This window comes from Camelus ferus, chromosome X (assembly GCF_009834535.1).
Source record: "Camelus ferus isolate YT-003-E chromosome X, BCGSAC_Cfer_1.0, whole genome shotgun sequence".
In the NCBI taxonomy this organism is placed as follows: Eukaryota; Metazoa; Chordata; class Mammalia; order Artiodactyla; family Camelidae; genus Camelus; species Camelus ferus.
The window spans coordinates 90166882-90189688 of NC_045732.1; the positions used below are offsets into that span (position 1 = coordinate 90166882).

General features: G+C 40.6%; 1 protein-coding gene across 8 annotated transcripts in view; it reads right to left on the minus strand.

Moving 5' to 3' along the window:
• Positions 1–22807, minus strand: part of ARHGEF6 (Rac/Cdc42 guanine nucleotide exchange factor 6) — a 95439-nt gene that overhangs the window by 44329 nt on the left and 28303 nt on the right. For all 8 annotated transcript variants that reach the window (XR_004318240.1, XM_032475832.1, XM_032475834.1 and 5 more), the window contains 3 exons: positions 21000–21124; positions 19506–19707; positions 8785–8855 (listed from right to left, as the gene is read on the minus strand). Coding sequence is in view for 7 of the 8 variants with exons in the window: in XM_032475832.1 (XP_032331723.1) it covers positions 8785–8855; positions 19506–19707; positions 21000–21124 (398 nt within the window). In the remaining variant the exon portion in view is untranslated. The remainder of the gene's footprint in view (positions 1–8784; positions 8856–19505; positions 19708–20999; positions 21125–22807) is intronic.

Below are 22807 nucleotides of genomic sequence, written 5' to 3' on the forward strand. Positions count from 1 at the left end.
GAGCTCCTAGAGACGACCAAGCTCACATTTTCATATCTCCTAATCCATTCAACATAAATTTACTGAGTGCCTCCTCTGTGCCAAAGGCCATGCCACCCTTAGGGAGTTTCTACTCTATCTGCAGAGGGGGATGTTGAACGGGTGCTAACAAGACAGTGGAAGCCTTCTTGGCCAGGAGAAGCCCCTTAGCCTACCAATGTGCCTGACGTATACTCACAAGACAGTGTATGATGACAGCTTTTGACAGGTGGAGTGGACAAAGCAAGTGGAGGTCCCTGTAAGTGTGGGCTTAAGGGGAAACTACTGGACTAGAAGGTCTGCTACTGACGGACAGGTCACTTCAGTTTTAAGGCTTCACTTGCCTCATCTCAGATTGTGACATTTCACCTGCCTCAGGGACCACTGTGAAGAGGTAGCGAGACACTGTACAGGTAGGTGCTGGGTGAGCTGGGAAACAGTCTCATCAATTTAAGGGGTTAAAAAAAACCAGGTTTCTCAATGGCAGCACTACTTCTATTCCAGAGCAGATAACTTTGCTGTGTGGGGCTGTCCTGTGCACTGTAGGATGTTCAGCAGCATCCTGGCCTCTACCCACCAGATATCAGTTGCACACCACCCCGACCCCAGTATGACAACCAAAAATGCGCCTAGACACTGCCAGATGTCCTCTGAAAGGCAATATCACCCTTGGTTGACAATGACACAGGCCTCAGGATGGCTTAAGTTGTAGCCCCTCCTCCCAGCCACTCATGTCTATTTCAGTTTCTCTGTTCCTCAGGGAGGGTGCTTATTCCCTAAAGGTGTACGCGTAAATCTCCAGGCCTGGAGGTACCGGTGCTCTGTGACATCGATCCAGCAATGGAATAGAAATGTAAAGCCCTACAGAAAGTCAAAGCACAACAAAGGAAATTAGACACTACCATGAGATAGATAAAATAGAAAACGCCCTTAAAAAACTTATGGGATGCAGTTAAGGCAGTGCTTAGAGATTGTAAATAGTTGTGAATGCCTATATCAAAAAAGAAGAAAGAGGACTTCTGGTTTCCAGGCCAGCATTTTAGGCATTTGGAAGTCATTACTTCATCCTAACAAGAAGTAAATAGCTGAACAAACTGGAAAAAAAAAAGTCTCTTACATCTATCAAGGAATTGGGGTCAGAGGGGAAAATGCTACATCCAAAACTGGAGAGATGGATTGACCAACTGAGCATCAAAACTTGCTGGACCAGAAAACCATGAGCAGAAGCCTCCACAGGAATTGGTAGCAGGGTAGGAAAACTTGAGCTGGAATTGATGAATTGCTAGGGGCTCACGCAGACAAGTCTGAAAGTTAAAAACACAAGGGTGCCTAGTCACAGAGGAGCACACCCACACTTTTGTGAGTTTTACCTCCAGTAGCCCTACCAGGTTCTTACAATAAAGATAGGAAGAAAATTCCCCATGTGCTTCAGAAGGGGGAAGGGAAAAGTGGCCATTTGGAAATACACCAGAGCGTTTTGTTCTTCATAACAAGGTCTGTTTTACCACACCTTAACCTACTGGAGTTTTATCAGAGTCTAATATACGTAAGAGAAGGCAAATATTCTACTCCAGCTCCCTCTAGCCGTCCTGTCCTACCTAAGGTAGGAAAAAAACTGAGAAGGACTGGTGAAGTTCACAGGCTAGAGACACAAGCCACCAAAAGACTGAGACCTTATCATAGGACTTGAGGACACTTCCCCTGCCCCCATACTTCACCACCGTATTACTAAAGGCCTATTTACTGCGGTTCCTCTTACCTAGTACATCACATCTGGCCTCCAACAAAACATTACAAGACATGAAAAGGCAAAAAACACAGTTTAAGGAGACAGAGCAAACATCAGAACCAGAATCTGATATGGTAGGAATATTGAATTATCAGACTAGGAGTTTATACAATAATGGTTAATATGCTAAGGGCTACAGTGGAAAAAGTAGACAACATGCAAGAACAGATGGGTAATGTAAGCAGGAAGAAATACTAAGAAGGAATAAAAGTGAATTCTAGAGATCAAAAACACTATAATAGAAATGAAGAATGTCTTTGATAGGCTCGTTAATAGACTGAACCACTGAGGAAAGAATCTCTGAGCTTGAGGATGTGTCAGTAGAAACTTCCAGAACCGAAAAGCAAACAGAAAAAAAGGAAAATGGAACAGAATATCTAAGAGCTGTGGGACAACTTCTAAAGGTGCAACATATGTGTGATGAGAATATCAGGAGAAGAATTAAGAGAGAAAGGGACAGAAGAAATATTTGAAACAACAATGACTGAGAATTTCCCCCAAATTAATGTCATACACCAAGCTACAGATCCAGGAAGCTCCAAGAAAACCCAGCAGGATAAATGCCTCTTTCTAAAAAAAAAAATACCACCTAAGTGTATCATATTCAAACTCCAGAAAAAATTTTAAAAAAAGAAAAAATCTTGAAAAAAGCCAGGGAATAAAAACACCTTACCTATAGTGGAGCTAAGATAAGAAGAACAAAGTTAGATCAAATTTCAAAACTTGCTAAAAAGCTTCAGTAACAAGACAGTTTAGCCCTGGTATAAGATAGGAATATAGATCAATGGGGCAGAATTGAGAGCCCAGAGATGAACTGATTTTTGACAAAAGTGCCAAGAACTTCTAATAAGGAGAGAATAGTCTTTCCAGCAAATGGTGCCACCAGACAACTACATGCAAAGAAAGAATTTGCATTCTTAATTCACATGATTTACAAAAATTAACTCAAAATGGATTCAAGAGTTAAAATTACCAAACTCTTAGAAGGAAACAGAGGAGGAAACCTTCATGACCTTGGACTTGGCAAAGGACTCCTGGATGACACCAAAAGCACAAGCAACAAGAGAAAAAATAGATAAATTGAAATTCATGAAAATTAAAAACTTTAGTGTGTCAAAGGACCTCATCAAGAAAGTGAATAGACAACCTACAGAATAGGGAAAATATTTACAAATCATAAGTCTGATAATGGTCTACTATCCAGAATCTATAATGCACTCTTACAACTCAACAATAAAAATGATCAATTAAAAGTTGGCAAAGGATTTGAACAGACGCTTCTCCAAAGAAGATATACAAATGGCCAATAAGCACATAAAAAGATACTCAACATCATTAACCATTAGGGAAATGCTAATCAAAACCACAGTACTACTGCACACTCATATAGAGTGGCTATAATAAAAAAAAATAGACAATAACAACTGTTGGTGAGGATGTGGAGAAACCGGAACCCTCACACGTTGCTGGTGGGAATGTCAAGAGCTATAGCTGCTGTGGAAAACAGTTTGGCAGTTCCTCAAACAGTTAAACACAGAGTTACCATGTGACCCAGCAATTCCACTCGTAGATAAATGAAAACATATGTCCATGCAGAAATTTGCACACGAATTTTAACAGCAACATTATAAATAATAACCAAAAAGTGGAACTAATCCAAAGGTCCATCAACTGATGAATGGATAAACAAAACCTGGTACAGAAGGAATGAAGTACTGATACATTCTACAACATGGATGAACCTTGAAAATATTATGCTAGGGAAGAAGCTGGACACAAAAGAATAAATGTTATATGACTCAACTTATATAAAATGTCCAGAATAGGGAAAACCCATAGAGACAGAAAGTAGATCAGCGGCTGTCAAGGGCTGGAGGAGTGACTACTAATGGGTACAGAGATTCTTACTGGGGTGATGAAATGTTACAAAGTGGTGGGGATCATCACAGAACTCCAATCATTTACTAAAAATCTGTGAACTGTACACTTTAAAATGGTGAATTTTGTGGTATGTGAATTATATGTCAATAAAGGTGTTTTTTAAAAAGTCAATGCACAAATTACTCATCTGTTACTAGACACTTTTCTGGTTTTTCTTTGACTCCAAGTCTTTATCCAGTATAGGGTCCCTCCAAACTCAAATTTGTCCATCATTATAGCTGGGCTGTTGTTCACTGCAATGTGTTAAGTAATTACTTATACTCATGCTCAGGGCCATTCATTTTTTTATTCTTAGAAATGGAGAGAATTGCACTAGAATTCAACAGTACCACATTTTATGAAGAGGTAAAACTCCTATGCCTTTGTAGCAATATTTATTTGTTTGTCTATAGTATTTGCATTGGAGGAAAAGGGGGATGGTGGTATGCCTTCCCACCTCTATTCAAGGAGAGAACAAAGTCATCTAACCATCCCCTTTATTCACATTTTTCAAGAGACCCTGCTGATAAAGAGCAATTTCACATCCTCACTCCCCTTTCAAGCACTTTTGTCTGTAACTGTCACGCTACCCAAATTATAATGTCTGTTCAAAAAAAAAAAAGAAAAGAAAAAAGAAAAGAAAAAAAAATAAACTCAGTCATTGCCCAAGCGAATTTTTAAATGAGAAAATACACAGATATTATTTACATCATAAAATGGGATTTTTAAGACAAACATCATTGCTTTAATTCCATGATGGCTTTATTATTTCAATTTCCTTTAAAATGCTATCATCTGGAGTTCCTTTAGGAGAAATCACTAAGACTTTGCAAGAAACGTGCCAAATGTCCTGTTCCAATGGGTTTATTTGCTAGAAGAAGCAGCCTACTTTGTAAAGGTTCCATCTGTGCAGGAACCACTTGCATGGACCAGACAGAGGTAGGTAGGCAGACACTTCCCGCTGCCTTTGAGCTAGTTCTGGAGAGCTGAATGGAAACGTACGTTAAACTCATATTGTTGCAAGTTTTGAGGGTGGCTAAAGGCTGACTTTACACACTAAATTGACAGAGGTGATTAATGAGTCTTTCATTGAATAATACAAAATGTGTCTGAATGATGATGTACTAAATATTGCCCTGGCTGTGGTTTGATGAGTAGACATGCTCATCAGGGTGGGTGCCTGGGGGTTCTTTCCCAAATTCGCTTGGACTTTTATTGCCTTCCTCAATCTCAAAAGACCGACTGGTGAACTTCTGAGACTGGTTCTTTATTTTTCAGGCCACAGGGCATCGACTGTAAAAGGATAAAAAGGGAAGCAGACAGAGAAGGCTGTGTGTTCCCAAACAGAAGGCCTCAGTGATGAGTCAGAAGGCAAGGAGTCTGGCAGGCCAACCAACTTCAGAGCAGTACAATGTGATCGAGATGAAATCCACTCAAACTCACTAAAATAGACTGCGTCCAGACACTGCCTTTGCCTCCCTGCCTCTGCCTTCACAAGGACAACTGAGGATCCTTTTGCTCAATTAACCTTTGACTAAATTCAGAGTAAAACAGATGGTGAGAAGCCATAGAAAAAGTGGTACAGGCCTTTTGTACCTCCACCCTGGGCTATTGATTTTCCAGTAAAATATATTTTCTACATTTCCTGGAAAGGCTTTAGAGTGAGCTCATTTTTATAACTCTGTCTTCCAAAGGGAACGAGTCATGTAACTATGAAGAAAGTATCTTATGAGACTAAAATGCATAAATAAAGGCTGAAAATTGAGATATGTCCACCGATAAAGGAAGACTATAATGGCTTCAGGAAACCTTAAATCAAAGCAAAAACATCCTATTATAGGAATTCTGAGATACTTATGATGCCTACAAAAATGAGTTCATGTTGGTCAATTCCTATGAGATGGAAAAGGCAATGTATTATTGTATTTATATCATTTGACTAATATGGCAGTAGGGTCACCTGTTTACATTCAAGTGTAGTGATCAATGTCACTCCTCTAGCTTCTTGGCTTTTACAAAACAAATGGCATTATGCCCTGTTACCAACAGACTCCGCAAAACATAGACTCCAAAAACTCTAGTCACCTCCCCTGCCTCAGATGCAAGGTACGCATGCATAAGTAAGACAGGAAATGGTAAGTAAAAATGAAAAGGGGATAGGGAGAAGGAATAAAAGGATAGATATGTAAGGTAGTTTAGGCTGGTGGTTTTTAAAAAGGAGGGTGAGTAGAGGTTTTTTTTAAAGCAGTGGAATTACTCTGAACAGTCTAACAGTGGATACATGCCATTACACGTTTGTCCAAACGCACAGAACGTACAACACCCAGGGGGAATGGTAACGTAAACTGTGCCTTTGTGATAATGATGTGTTACCGGAGATTCATCACTTGTAACAAATGTCCCCACTCTGGTGGGAAACACTGATAGTAGGGGAGGCTATGCATGTGGACAGGGGGTCTACAAAACATCTCTACCTTTTGATCAATTTTGCTGTGAACCTAAAACTGCTCTAAAAAATAAATTTTTTTTTTAAAAAAAAGGTCAGATAAACACTAGAAAGAGTTCAAGATGGGAGCAAGTGGGTAAACAGATGAAGGAGAGAGAAAACGGGGGTAAACAGAAAGCGGGTGGTAAAGCAAGAATTACAGGAGGCTTCCTGGGATTTTGATGTTATTTAACAGGCCTCAGATTTCTTTTCCTACTGCACGGATGTTCTGTAAGACAGACCGCTTAGGCATCTGCCATCCGTTACAATAAAGGAGAAGAAAGTCAGAAAAAATAAATAATAGTGGCCCTTACTGATTATATTTTCCTATTTGGATGCAGGGAGATATCTGCAAACAGGTGCTTATCCCCAGAGTCTAGTACAGGCAGATCCAGTTACAGAACGATCGGTCCAACTGGTCTCAGTAATTCAGCAATATTCACACCACAGCTCTCCAGTTCCTTCACAGGCCATCACAGGCTCCCTGAGAACTTCTGTTTTCTTTATTAAGTCTAAGGTTTGAGATAAAATCTATCAAAACTTTAAAAATAAATATATATGTGTGTATATATTCATATATGTTTTTGACTCAACGATTTAACTTCTAGGACTCCACTCTACAGATCTTTACATACTTTGCCAAAGTTACGCACGTAAGATGTTTACTACAGAATCGTTTATAATAGCGAGGAAATGGAAACAATGCACATGAATTCTAACAGGAGGTGGGTGATACAAACCACAGTACATCTGAGTTTGTATGTCGTTTATCTAGGATTTACATAACACCCATAAGAATCACAGAGGTTTGTTTGCCTTGGATAATCTCAACAACATTTTAAATTGGTAGAATCAGCAGAGGCAGAGAGAACTCCAAAGCAGAGCCATGGTAAGTTCCAGACCCACAGGGAGAAGCAGCTATGCTAAGATTTTTATCCACCATTTGGCTGAGCCCTTTCATTAAAAATGAAATCATTGGGGATCACCTGGAAGCTTAAAGAAGTGGTCAGGACCAGAGGCAGGGGATGGAGGATGGGCAAATTGGATGAAGGTGGTCAAAAGGTACAAACTTCCAGTTACAAGATAAATAGGTACTAGCGATGTCATATACAATATGATAAATATAATTAACGCTGCTGTATGTTATATATAAAAGTTGTTAAGAGAGTAAATTCTGAGTTTTCATCACAAGAAAAGCATATTTTTGTCTATTTCTTTAATTTTGTATCTCTGTGAGATGACGGATGTTCAATGAACTTATTGTGATCATCATTTCATGATGTATGTAAGTCAAATCACTATGCCGTCCATCTTAAACTAACACAGTGGGGGATGACAATTATATCTTCATAAAACTGGGTAGGGGGGAAGAAAAGAGAAGGAAAATAAAGCATTGAAAATGATGTAACGTTAAGTGAAAAATCTGGACACAAACTGTGTCTATAGTATGATTGCAGCTATGTAATAATAAACAGTTATACATATGTAGGGAAAAAAATGCATCAAAACACTACTGGTTTAAAAAAAAAAGGAAGGGGTCAGGGACGAAGGGAGAAAGGAGCCACACTCTGCTGGATAACATATTTTTAACCTCAGAAATGTAAGAGGGAAAATAGTGATCAAATTGTCCCCTATGATTATTATCCACATTTGATTTTTCATAAAAACTTCATTTTTCATACCAACTACTGTTCATGTCATCATGATGGAGCAAATTCACTGAAGAGGGAAATTCAAAATTTTGAAACCAAATATAGACATATTTTTAAACTGTCCATCCATGCACACGATGAAAGGCGCACACAGTACCAATGCACAGAGAACACAGGATGGAAAGTGAAACTATTTCAGCAGAAATGGGGGAAAAGGACAGGACTACCAGACAGGGAGACTCAGGGGTCGTGAAGACCTGAACCTTTTCATTAGTGACTGAGCCAAGTCTGGAAAGGAGACATGAAGGAAAGCAGACAGTAGATTAAGGAAAAGGATACAATTTCTTTTTCAAACAGGAACTTATTTTGAGTATTGCACATGCCCTATTTATAGCTAATATATTTTGATATATCTGTGTCCAAGCCAGAGCCATTTCAGTCCTCCCTCTGTGCCAAAGGGCAGTCTTCCCTTTAGGCTCTTCTCAAGAACACAGTTGATAATATTTCAGAGGGTAACATAATGGGTTGGTTGATTCTAAAATAAAATCATAGTATGCAATCACTTAAGACTTATTGCATTAGAGGAACTTGGGAATTCACCTCCTAACTATCTGGTCAGGCTATCTCTAACTGCTGGATTTCCCCATAATGTCTACATATTAGCCGATTTCCCTTTTACCGCAGTTTAAGAAGCCTTGCTGTGACTCTCTATGCTACCCTTGAGTTTTTCAGTACAGTGGATATGAAACCTCTAGACGTCTATAAGCAGCCTACAAGTAGAAGAACGCCCTTGTAACACAGCTGACATTACACCCTTGCGATGCAATGTTACCCAGTCTTCTGTTTCTGTCACCTCAACACATCAGTGGTTCTCCATATAGAGGGTCAAGAAAATTTTTGTTCTTTATCTGAACACTCACCACGGTATAATAATTCTTGGTAAGTGGCGTAGTTTCAAATCCTTTGACAGCCTTGGGGGAGAGCGGTCTCTCTGTGAAAAAGACATTGAAATTATGTTAATATTGTACAAGTCTAAGATGAACATTTTATTACACAGGTCAACTAACATACTGTAAATATTGTCAAGTGGAAGGAGCGATGGAAATGTACGTTCCTAAACAAGTGAAACTATAATCTTAGGAAACTATAGATGGTCAAGTTAGAGCTTCTTGTCCAGGGTCCTCAATTTCTGAGGGGGAGAGTAAACCAAGGAGTTGATGTCTAGCCTGTTAATGACAGGATCAAGGCAAGAACTTCAGGTCCAGTTCGGGCTGTTTCTTCATTCCAGTCTGCCTCTCCATTCAACGTATTCAAAACCGATAAGCAAAGCCAGCGTTAACCAAATGTGTGTGTGTGTGTGTGTATGTGTGTGTGTGTGTGTGTGTGTGTTTAACTTACAACTTACTAGACAAGTATAATATAACATAGACAGTAGTGGCCAACCTCTCTTGGGGCTGTCAACTGTGCCAAAAATAAAATAATCAGTATCTTTAACACATTGAAAACTGGCAGAAAATCTCTTCTTTTATGTATCATTTTAATATCACTACATTGTGCTGTAAAATGCTGCCTTTCTTTTACAAGCTTAGTCTTAGCTCTTAAACTCATGGCTGAGAGACATCCTAGGACATTTTCTTCTTTAATAAAGAAACCACTTAACAAAAATACAAGACAGTGATCATAAATGTTTAACAGCACCCCTACATACTATCTTCCCTCCCCTCATTTTCTCCTTTGCTTCATTTTGTTTCATAGTCCATTTTTATCTTGCTATATCGTGTGCTGCTTTAAAACTCTTTCTGAAGTATGGTGGAGGATAAATAATCAAGTAATATCAACAGGCATTGATTTTTTTCTGTTTCAAAAATAGTATTTTCTAGTTTTAAATCTATTATATTCCCACCCTAAAAATGCAAAAATAGAAAATAAAAAAACCAATAATTAGCCCATCACTCAGAAGCTAACCATCCCGCAGAGTAACATTTTAAAGTATGTCTTTCCATATGTGTTTGTGAACACACACACACACGGACCTTTCCTACTTCACCTACAGCTTTGTATTTCTCCTATTACAACATTATTATTTTCCCATTTAACCTTGATTTCTAATTACTATTACATTTAAAATATCCCTTATGTTTATTTGGCACTTAACAGCTTTTAAGGCATTTTATTTGATCCTTACAACAACCCTATCAGGCAGAGATGATCTCATTTTGCAGAAGTCACTAAGGTTCGGGAGGTTGAAGTCAGCTGCCTCAGGACATGAATCTGGGACATGGTAGAATCAAGACTGAAGCCCAGGTGTGTCTTGACAAGAGCCTGTGCTCCTAACCCACACGGTATCCAGAGATTAAGCTACCGAATGGCCCTGTTGATGGCATGAGCAGTGATTCCCGCTAGAGTACAAAGGGGCCATCAGTTTGATCTGGGATGGTCAGAGAAGACCTTGCTGGGCTGGGGGGACTTGATCTGTCCCTAGAGGGTGGCTGGAATTCCAACAGGCCGAGAAGACAGTAGAGAATTTTCTAGGCAGAGAAGGTTCCAGAAGCAGAGCTGTAGAAATGGCAATGCTCAAGGCAGGGCTGTTCCTGGACGGTGAACTGTCCAGCCGAGCCAGGCTGGATGAAGTGGAAATAAAGCAAAAATGCAGCAATGCGGGCCAATACTGTCACTCCTCAATGATGGAAAACGGGGCACAGCCAGTTTGGGGAAGCTTCATGCTACTTTGAGATCGGCCTGGATCCACATGGTGGCTTCACAAGGCTTTCCTGGGGGAAGCTGAGCAATGCAGAGCCACCCAGCCTGTTACTTGAGATTGTAAGTGGCAGAGGCAGGACTTGAACCCAAGTATTATATTGCCAAGCCTGGTGTTTGTCTTAGTCCTCCACAGTTTTGCACTTTCAGACATATTCAAAATGGACAGTTACTCCATTCTTTTAGGTTTTCATTAGGCAAGTTTTCTACGATGTAGCCATCATGGTTCTACTTAGAACCCAGCTGTTTGTGCAATTATGATGAAAATCAGTCTTGCTAAAAATGAAATCTTCTAAAGAAACCAGCAAGTTGCAGTCACCTTTCGAAAGCAAGGCTAAAAGGAAGAGTGAAAAGTAATGGAGAGCCCGCCAAGAGATAGAAGAGGAAAGGCCACAGGAATGGGTTGTTGTAAAATGAAACAGAATGTTAACTGTGTAAAGTAGAACGGAGAAACAGGAATTGAAAAGGAAGCAGTGGCTGGCGTGGAGATCCCTGGGTGGCCGAACAGGGTGCGGAAAGAGCTGGCGCTTTGATAAGATGAATAAAATTGTGAACAAAAAGGATTTCCTGTATAGCACAGGAAACTATATTCAATATCCTGTAATAAACCATAATGGAAAAGTATCGAAAAAAAGAATATATCTTTATACATGTATACATTTTGCTGTACACCTGAAACTAACACAATATTGTAAATCAACTATACTTTCAACTATACGTCAATAAAAAAATTACAGTGAAAAAAATTGTTTTAATAAAATAAAACTGTCAAACCCCTAGCAAGACAGACAGAGAAAAAAAAGAGAGAAGACACAAATTACTGATATCAGGAGTGAAACACGAGGTATCACTACAGACCCCGGAGATACCGAAAAGATAATAAAAAAGTACTATGAACAACTCTAAACACATAAATTTGATAATCAGGTATGAAATGAAGCAACTCTTCAGAAAACAAAAACTACCACAAATCACCCAATGTGAAATACACCATTTGAATAGCCTTATAACTATTAGGGAAACTGAATTCATAAGTTTAAAACTCTGGAAAAAGAAATTTCCAGGCCCATATGGCTTCAATGGAGAATTCTACCACATGTTTAAGGAAGAAGGAATATCAATTCTCCCCAGTCTCTTACAGAAAATAAAAGAGAAGAGATCACTTTTCAACTCATTTTATAAAGTCACTATATTACACTGACACCAAAACTGGACAAAGACAGTACAAAAAAGAAAACTGCAGACCCATACCCCTCATAAATTTAGATGCAAAAACTTAAACAAAGTATTGGCAAAGAGCATTCAGCAGTATTGTAAAAGAATTGTATACCATGGAACTCATCCCAGGGATACAAGGGTGATTAAATACTCAAAAATCCATCAATTGAACCCAGGACATGAATTGTCTAAAAAGAAAAATCACAAGATAATATCAATGGATGCAGAAAAAGCACATGAGAAAATTCAACACCCATTCAAGAAAAAAAAACTTTCAGGAAAAAAATAGAAATAAAGAGGAAATTCTTCAAGTCAATAAAGAGCATCTGCCAAAAACCTACAGCTAGCATCTTTCACAGTGGTGAGAGACCTAAAGCTGAATGCTCTCCCCCGAAGATCAGGAACAAGGCAAGGACGCCTGCTGTCACCGCTCTGACTCAGCATCGTGCTGGAAGGTCCAGTTCTCCCCCGTCGTCTTGGTGTAGGACGGGGGAGCAACACAGAGAGTAGAAGGAAGACAGATTTGGAAGGACCACCTTGGAAAAATCTTTTTAAAATGTAGCTCTTGCAAACGACTGGCTCCATGAAAAAATTCAAGGTGTGGATGCAAAGAGAGAAACACCAGCATGAGGCCTCAGTGACAGTTTCTTGCCTCTGGTTCCTCCCTTGCCCTTTGCACCCCACCCCCAGCCGGCCCCTGTTGACTCCCACTGCGTGCAGTTCTCACCGAAACCTGCTCTCAGGGACATGCAGAGAAGGAATACATACGTGGAGGTCCAGAGGAGACAAGTTCGGTCCTTGCAGGTGGTTCAAAGTGACCGTAGGGGAGCAAAATTTGCTAGCCTAAAATATCTCTCTCTTTGGCATGTGGATTATTTTGAGCTGAAAACAGTCAGGGTCCAAAGGACTCAGGGTGTTTTTCTTTTTACCTCCCCCTCAGCTGCCTAAAGAATTTAGATGGACAGCCTGTCCCTGGAATAGAGCTATCAGCAGAGACACCTGCAAAGAATATGGGCTTAGCGTGGTATGGGAAACTCAGAGATCAGAGTCCACTGCCTGTCCCCTTGTCCCTGAAGGGCCCAGCAAACATTTGTTTACCAAACATTTGCTTTTCCAGCCCCATGTGAACTGTCCTCCTCCCCTCTGAGGTCCCAAACCATTACTCCCAACATCCTCTTTTGTCTTGAACAGAAGATGGTATTTAAGGTGAGGGTTTTGTCCTTTTCGGCGACTCACCCAGTTTTCCTGGGTCTCTCCCATGTTACTAAACTTTCGTGTGATTTTCTCCTGTGAATCTGTCTCATGTCAATTTAATTCTTAGACCAGCCAGAAGAACCTAGAAGGGTAGAAGGAAATGTCTTTCTCCCCGATATGACCTATTCAGAACTAACATGAAAACATAAACACTTGAAGGTAGTGTCTCTAAGGCAATGAAAAAAGTGGTCAATTCAATTAAATCAGTGAAAAAAAATCAGTGTAGTGAAGAATTCACACGGATTATTTAGCATAAAATAACTCGAACAATAACAGTACCATAACTATAAGAAACCCTCCTAATTCTGATGTAAAGATCCCTTTCATATATATATATGAATATATATACACACACCAGAAACTAACACAACATTGTAAATCAACTATACTTCAATTTTTAAAAACCCCTTTCCAGTTAACTCTTGCTTCTTTCTCCTCCCTTGCTGAGGTACAGATTCTTATGCCAGTTGATGGTGACAGATCAAAAAGAAATCTAGTGACAACTAGTTTTTTTCTGGACATGAAACATCTATGTGATACACCCAGGGGATTAAAACAGGAAGTCTAGATATAAAGCCCAATCGGAGTTTTGGTTTATAATGAGTAGGAAAAGTCACTTCTTAATCTGCCTTAATACAAATTTAATTAGCCACCTCACCTAATCCCCTCATTTGACATCTATATTTACCTGCTAATAAGAAGTTTTAGGAGGATTTAATGACCCCTAAACTGAATCAGTTGCAGAAAACAGAACTGGCTTAAAACATCTGCTCCAATCACACTCGCCTCAATATTTTCTTGGCATGAAAATTTTGCCAGGAAAATTTTAATGCAAGGTCCTGACAAAACCCTTAGCTTTTTTTGGCAACAAAGACAAAAATTAAAGAGAGATATAATTTACTATGTCACTGATGGACTGGCAGAAATTATTCTGATGTATAAATAACATGTTAATTTACAAGTTACCAATGACTTTTAAGAGAAAGGACTAAAAATTGGATCAATGTCTAATTTTGATTTATAATATATTTCTGACTCAAATGAAATAAAGGAGCAAAGGCCCTTAATATATCTTCTGTAGTTTATATAATGACTAAGTTATTCATACGTGTATATTTTTCATGCCATAGATTTTTGAAAAAAAATTTTTTGCTCAGAATAGGGTTTTTCTCACGTAACAAGAAATTGAAAAAAAAAAAAGAAATTGAGAGGTGGCAGGTAAGACTGGTAACAACGGCTTCCTAATGTCACCAGTGTCTGGGTTCCATCATCCTTGGTGAGAGGCTTTTATCAATCATCATGGTCACAAAAACCCACTCTATCTTGGGGGAGTGGTTGGTAGAGCTCAGTGGTAGAGCACATGCTTGGTGTGCATGAGGTCCTGGGTTCAACCCCCGGTGCCTCCGTCAAGAGAAGAAAAAAAAACCTACTCTATCTTCAGCCATAAGCTCATGTTGAAAGGAGGTGTGTGTGTGTGTGTGATTTATACTCAAATATTCTATTTCTTGACTTTCTACAGTATTAGCTTGGTGGTTCTGTAAGTCCTCAGAAATCAACCTCCTCCAGAAGAGAGGAAGAAGCTATCCCCAGGGCTTCAGCCATAATTATCTCTAGACACACTACTATCTATAAAATTGATAAACAAGGACCTACTGTATAGCACAGGGAATTATATTCAATACCTTGTAATAATCTATAATGGAAAAGAACCTGAAAATATTTATACATATGTATATGTATATTTATAACTATACACCTGAAACTAACATTGTAAATCAACTACACTTCAATTAAAAAATAAATAGAAAATAAATAAAAGCTACAGTGGAATCTAAGACAGAAAAGACCACTCCCCAAGGGCGAACTTCCCAGACCATGAGGTGCCCTTGTCAATAATAGGTTCGAGGGAAGAAAACTGAGCCCAGGTCCCCAGCAGCAGAGCCGTCTGCAGGTGAGGGTTGTAGGGGCTGAGGTTGCTTGGTTTTGTCTCTAAGACCATACTCAAGAATCTGAAGGATCTGCCTGAATGGTACCCCAGGCTACTATGAACCAATTTGTCAGAATTGCTGACTATTCAAGTGACCTGTGTTACCCATTTGCCCCAATAGTAAGCAGATGGGAAGCTCTTTAGTTCCACGCCTGATTCAGTTCATAAAGGACCCAGAAGTTGTACAGCAGAGGGGTGTAAAACGCTAAATTGAAGGTCTCATTTGTTTGAGATAGGCATTTAATCTATATATCATTTTTTAAAAACTCTTCAAAGATAAATTTTCTTTTCTAAGCTTACACATCAGGATGGACTTCATGGAAAGAAATTTAAAACTTGACAAGTATTTTCTAGACCAAACATAAAACAGCACAGCATCGGATTTATAATGTCCCTCAGCAGCACCCTACATCGATTTTGGTCTTCTTACTGTTTAGTGCGGGCAGCAAGACTTGGGGTGGGAAAGAATTCAAGTCAGCAAAGACTCGGTATCTACCTTCCCAGGAAGACCTTAGCATTACACCTCGCTAATCTCTTCCAACTGTCCTCTAAACTCACTCTGCTCGATCCTACCACAGATCCATCACAGTTTTCCTTCTCCCCAGCCAACTGCTACGACTTAGATGGTCCTCCCCTCTCTTCTTGGCCTGTCCACACAGACTCCAGGTCTTTGAGGATTCCGCTCAAGCCCTAGCTCCTCCAGGAAGTCTCTCCCAACCTCTCCGGCCACAGCGTACTCTCTGTCCACTGATGATCTGCTATCTACTTTACACTCCCTCGTCCATCACTTCATACTGTCACTGGTCAGTTTCATCTCCAGCTCTTAACCTCACTCCCGCGCTCCAAATCCATATGGCCAACCTGCTAGAAATCTTCAGAACTATGACATGCTGGCACCTCCACTCAACATGTCCCAAAACAACCCATCATCTTCAGTGCCAATCATCCCCCTCAACACACACACACACACAAACACACACACACACACACACAATCTCCTCCTCCTCCTATCTTCTCTATTAATGGAGTTCAGCATGTATCAAACATTCCCTATGTCTAAAGCACTGCATTAGGCACTTTGGAGACAGAAAGGTATACAAAGATAAATAATTTCCCTTTGATCTCCCTGTCGGGACGAATTAGGGACCCCTCTTCTGCTCACTACTCTCCAAAGTGCCCTGTATTTAGACCTTACCTATCATGCTAACAATATCTTCCCTTCACTAGACTATGAACATCATGAGGGCAAGAGGTATGCCTTAGGTTTTGCTGCCCCAGCAGTGCCCAGGTCAAAGACCAATATCCTAGTCATTGTAAATAAACTTTTGCTGGAAGGCTAGGTGGACGACATCACGTGCCCTCAATGAGCTCACCAGCAAGCTGGACCCCTAGACTTGAAGTCATCCTCACCTCTTCTCTTTTCATCGTAACTAATCATCAGCAAGTTTTTCTTGATTCTATTTTCACACTATTACTGCATCCATCCACTTTCTCTTCCTCTCCACTATTACCCAAGTTTCCCACACCACTATCTGCGTTGCCTGGACCTCTGCAGTAGTCTTTGCTGGTTTCCCCACATCCTTATTGGTCATCCCCACCACTTCCCTGCAATCTAGCCCCAACACCACCACTAGAAAGATCTCTCTAAACCACATGCTATCCCCTGCTTAAAGCTTTTCATTGGCATCCTTCTTAATGTAGCTCCACCTCAAGCCCCCCCTTCTCTTCATCAACCCAAATCATCCTACCACCCACCCCATGCTTTCCTACTTCCCAGCTTTAACTTAATGACTCTTTCTAACTTTCTTCTGCCAGTCAGAAGCCTCTTTTCAATATTCAAAACCCAATTCAAGTGCTGTTTTCCTCTTAGTTTATTGTTAATCAAATCATTTCTTTACTCCTCCAAAAGCTTCATAGGTAGAACTTTGTGTTACTCTGTCCTATCGTATCATGGTTGGTTGTCTACACACCTATCTTGATTACTAGACTGTCAGGTCCTTGGGGTCAGGGTCCAAGAGGACAGATTATTGTAACTCTCTCTCCACCAAGTACTCAGGAGGTGCTCAATGAACAAGGTGAACAGAATTAAATGACCTTCCCACAATAATCATTCATTTTACAAATATTTACTGAGCCAAACCAACACAGAAAAAAAAACCCACCTCTGCCCTGGTGGCACTTACAGTCTAATGGTAGGATACAGGCAGTAAAGGAAATAAATAAGTAAATGTACACTATGTTAGATATAGAGAAATGGTAAATAAAAACTAAAACAGGGAAGGGGTATAGGAGCAGTGGAAATAGGGTTCAATTTTCCCCTGGGTGGCCAGGGAAGGTGCTACTGTGAAGATGACAAGTGAGAAAAGACCTGAAGCAGGCAAGGGAACCAGCTGTGCGGATATCTGGGGAGAGTGCTCCAGGTGGAGGGACCGCAGGTGAGGCAGGAGCATATCTGGAACAGGCAACCAGGAGGCCAGTGTGGCAGCAGTGGAATGAGCGAGGCGGAGACAGGTCAGAAAGGGGGTCAGAGGGACAACAAGAGGCCAGATCCTGGGGGGGAGGGTATAGCTCAGTGGTAGAACACATACTTAGCATGCACGAGGTCCTGGGTTCAGTCCCCAATACTACCATTAAAACAAATAACTAAATAAAAACCTAATTACCTCCCCCACAAAATAAACAATTTTTTTAATAAAAATAAATATTTTTTTAAAAAGAGGCCAAATCCTGGAGGGCCTTGTAGGCTATTGGGATGACCTTGACCCTTACTCTTTTTGAGATGGGGAGTCATTATATTACTCAAGTTAGATTTTGAAAGAATCTGGCTACTGAGTTTAAATTAGATTCTAAGAGTGACAAGGACAGGAGCAGGGATATCAGTGAGGAAGCTACTGCAATAAACTAGGTGGGAGACAGTTCATATACTTCCAGTCCTGGGCCTTCCCCAAGGAGCAGGCCTCCTTGGCCTCAGCTATCCAGGCCTATCTTTGACAGCTGGATAAGATGCTCCTAAAGCTTAGGTTACCTCAGTGCTCAAACCAGAGCCAGAGCTTGCCAGGTGAGTCCTTAACTGAGTTCTAAACCAAAGAGAGTACAGGAGAAACTCGAAGGGAATGGGTGGAAGCTCAGGGCGGTCCACAGGGAGGGGCCAGACCGCCAGACAAGGCATCTCAGTGAGGGACACTATAATGTCTGCTTCTCACGTCCCCTCAACAATGCTTGGGATTCCCAGGCAAGGAAGCAAGAGCTGTTCCTTTTAGTTTTGCAGATGAAGGCACTGAATCAGGGAACAGAATTAGAGTGAATCTGGAAAATTATTTAGAGATCCTAACGACCAGATTACACCAACTGAAAGATGTAGCAAGGGATAAAAATCAGCTGTGAAAATCATCAAAACCAAGGAAGTTCCAGGCAAAGCCCATGAAAATACTTCAGGGCTCAACAGAAACTTCTGACTTCCCAGTAATAAAAAATACTAAGTCTACACATCCACATATAATTATAAATCTGTTAGTAAACACTTATTCCAGTAAAGGAGATGCCCCACCTTCACCCAACACACAACACAGAAAAGTATGAAACTAAATTGTATCTCAAGGCCTATAATTTTGTTAATTAATAGTATTAATTTTGAGACATTCAAAAATGCACTAAGGAGCTTACTACTTAAAGGAGCCCCTGGGTAAATATTTTGAAGAGTGAAGAGATACAATAAAATGAATAACTGAACATTTATTTTATCTGTATTGTGACATATTTTTATAATGCAGAGGTGGGGGAGCTTTGGTAATATAGGTGGGACCGACTTTCTTAAATAATAAAAGGCAAGTAAGTTACCTAAGAAAGTTCTAGAAAGATTATGGATGCGTGATTAGATTTCATTCTCTGGGTATCATTACGAAAAAGGGTAAGCAGTTAGCAGTATGCAATGACTTAAGAACAATCTTATTCACAATCAAAGCGGCCAGACAGCTTCCTGCAGTCCTGTCATTGCTATTTCTCCTACACATCTCTGAAGCATTTAGACTTAGGTCTGCTTACAGAGCTTAGGGCTAAAAAAGGAAGTTAGCACATGGCCTCTCTTATTATTGTATTCTGCCATGGTGATTCTTAGCTTAGCAGGAAGAACTATGTACTATATTATGTGGGCTAGAATTAGTTGACAGAAGGGGACATAGTTAAGGTGGAACAGTTGTCTGAGCTTTGAATTCTTCTGCTTTTTTAGTTTTTTGCTGCCTTGGTGTAATCTAAATACAACTTCGTTTCAAAATATCGAATCACAGATTTTTCCCAGTTCTGTTCTAGGCTTATTTTTGACATACACATACAAGTACAAACAATTTCTGTTCACCAATTAAAAGCACAAGATTATCTGTCAGAATACCAAGAGTCACATTCAAAAATGCTTTGCAAAGATTTACTTACCACTGGATTTAATTTCTCGGACATAATTACTAGGGAACCAGCCTGTTCTCCCATTTAATGTTCCTTCCCACCAGCCTCCTTCTTCAACTCGAGTGACATAAATGATGTCCCCCTTACAGACCGACAGCTCATCTTCATTAGTCTGCTTAAAGTTGAATCTTGCCTTTACTATCAACTGGTGGCTTCCATTTTCCGTCATCTCCTAGAGAAACAAAAGCCACACCAGATTAGGCGCTCATCTAAATGAGGCAGGGGCAGAGATTCTATGAATTCAGGAAGATAAAGCGGGGTGACCAAGAATAAAGCCCCAGGTCCACCTCAGCCTTGAATGTTTAACTTAGGCCTAACATGAGTAGGCCTTTGGTGGGGCTAGTGTGGGGTCGGGGGATTAATAAAGGCTTCAAAATCGTTTGCAAACTTTTGCATTTGTGATAACGCGTATTTTGGAGGCAGTCATAGCTTTTCCTTCCTTCTCCCTCACCAATTATCTAAAGATACTTATTTAAATGAGCCAGGAAACAAAGTAGAGTAATCAACTATCCCACCCGGCCTCTACCCAACACCCAGACATAGTCTTACATAATTATATGGCCAAGATTAGGTGCTAACCTACTCTCATCAAATCTGCCTCCCACCTCCCAATTACTAAGAACATCTTAAATTGGCTAAGACTTAGTCATATGCAAAGATCAAATATCTCAGAGTTACCTAAATCAGGAGAGCTTAACCTGTCATGGTCCCTTTGAGAAGCTGATAGCACAATGAGCCTGTACCCAAAACACAGACCCGTAAGTTCACGCACAGGAGATTTTGCATACAATTCGAGAGGGCCCAAGGGGTGTGGAACCAACATAGTGTTCATCAGCTTCTCAAAGGGATCTGTGATCTCAAAAGGTTAAGTGCTTTGGAAGTAATTAAAGCACTTTGGAAGTAATAGCTCCTGATGGCTTAAAGCAAGTGGGTGGCTTTTAACAAGGAATAAAGGTCTCAGAGGAGCAGAAGACAGAGCGCAAGCTCCCCTTAAGACCAAATGCAAAGATAACTGAGCTAGCCCAACATGGGAGCTCATCATGGGCTCGACGGGAATGCAAAGAGAAAGAAACCGATGATGAGACAAAGAAACAGATATTGGTTGCCTGCTACGTGCCAGGCACTAGTTAGTTCTAATAAGCCGAGGGAGAGGGGAAATAAGAGCGAACTTCCCTCAGGAAGTCATCATAACGACTGACATTTGCATAGCATCCTCAGTTGCTCAATTCTAGGAAGGGACAGAAACTTTGGGGCTCCCACCCAGATTTGCTGACTCTCTGCCCCACATGCCTTTGATTTGCTCGAGGGGGCCAGCCTGAATTGGTGCGAGGTTTCAAATTTGTTTCCTCACAACGCCCCAAACAAACAGGATGGCCATCTCACCACCTATGGAGATGTAACCGAGATAGCAATCGAATTTTCCAGGTTTTAAAACAGGCAGAGGGAATTGGAGACTATACTTACCACTGGCTTTGACTGCCTTTGCAGCCCTGGAGCTGTGCCAGAAACTGCTCCCTGCGGGGTCGTCTGAGAACTATTAGCAGCACTAAGAGAAGAGGAACGTCCACATGGTCTCTCTGATAGCTGATCTGTGAAAAGAGGAAAAGGCACGGTCAAGAGAACCGCTTGTGTCAGAAAAACATCTACAGAATAACATTCTCTTTCAGGGGACATTATCAAAGGCAATCTGACCATAATTCGGTTATCATGATGAACATGCCCAGCATATTTCATTCCCCCCCCTCCCTTTTTGGTGGCCAACTTCTCTTTCTTAACCTTACTGGCCATTGCTCTCCAGTAGAATGAAAAACAACGACAGAACCACATTTTCTCTTAACCCATTTCCCTACAACTCTTCCCTCCTGAACCAGTTGCAACAGTATGCCCTGTTAGCCCAGGCAGAACTATATTGGGTACCAAACAGCTGTTTGTGGCTCTCATTACTTTGAAATATTTCAAATTTCTCTCTTTGTTTTTTGGCCCATAAGTGAGTGGTTCTTTTCTTCCTCACATGGAACAGCATGTGGGGCACAGAGAATGTAAAATCCCCCTTGCGCCAGGGTGGGGCTGTGGGATGAGAATGAGGGAGAATGCGTGTCTGGGAAAGATGCGATCTTGATACTAGAATCTTTTTTGAAATTTTAAATCAAACTCAAGAGCCTTCTCCTTCCTTGAAACCTTGTGAAATTCGATCAGACCGGTGCTGAGCTGGGTGTTTTCAGTATGCTGAGCATGTGCGAAAGAGAGAAGCTGGCTTCCTGACAAATTCAAATGAGGGTTCTTTTCCTCTCCATTTATTTTTAAAAGATATAAACTGCAAAAGTCTCAAGCCCAAACATTCCCTAGGCGACAAGCTCAGTATCCAAGTGATTTCCTTGATGCTGTGGGTTTAACTTTCACCTCCTTGTATTTTATAAATATCTGTGGCAAGGGAAGAGACTGTAAAACTTGCTCAGAGAGTTTGGCAGAGGAACGTATAATTTGTATGGCATAATGTTAGAATTATATGCTCCTCCCTGCCCAGAACTGGAGAGTTGTCATGTGTGTTAAATATAGTTACTTGAATTAGCTGTACTTTCTGCAATAGCTCAAAAGCATTTCCTTCCAAATAGCAAAAGAACAACTTCAGAGAAGTATTTTTACATTTATTGCTATTATATACAGCTCCTTTGACTAAAACTATAATTACTTGATAGCTTCCTAGATGCTCCAGCCTATCTGGCACTTGATTATATTGTCTGCCCTTGATCTCTAATTGCTTTACGTGGGTAAGTTGAGTCTCCCTAAATAGACAGTAATTTGCTCAAGGGCGGGGACCCTGTCTTCCACTTCCTTTGTGGCACCTGGCAATGCTGGGCAAACAGCCTGTTGACTCTCAACCAGTTTGAGCAACGAGACCCGTGTTTGGGCATCAGGGCTGTGGAGTCAGCCAGATGTGGGTCTGAACCCCAGGAATGCTGCTTACTTTCTTGGTTGGCAACTACGGGCCTCACTTTCCTTATCTGTACAATGGACCTAATAATGATACCTCCTCCTAGGGTGGTTTCAAAGACTGAATGAGACCACCGACGGCTCTTAGGACAGCCTAGACCCGGGGTAAGGACTCGTCGCATTTTAACTATGGTGACTACCACCCAGCTATAGGTAAGATGCTATATCACAGAAGGAAGAAGTTATACTTTAAACTTTAAGGTTATCATCATTTTCTTCACATTTACTAGGATTTATATTTAATTCTTCCAACGTGATGGGTACTAAACATTTAAATCAAG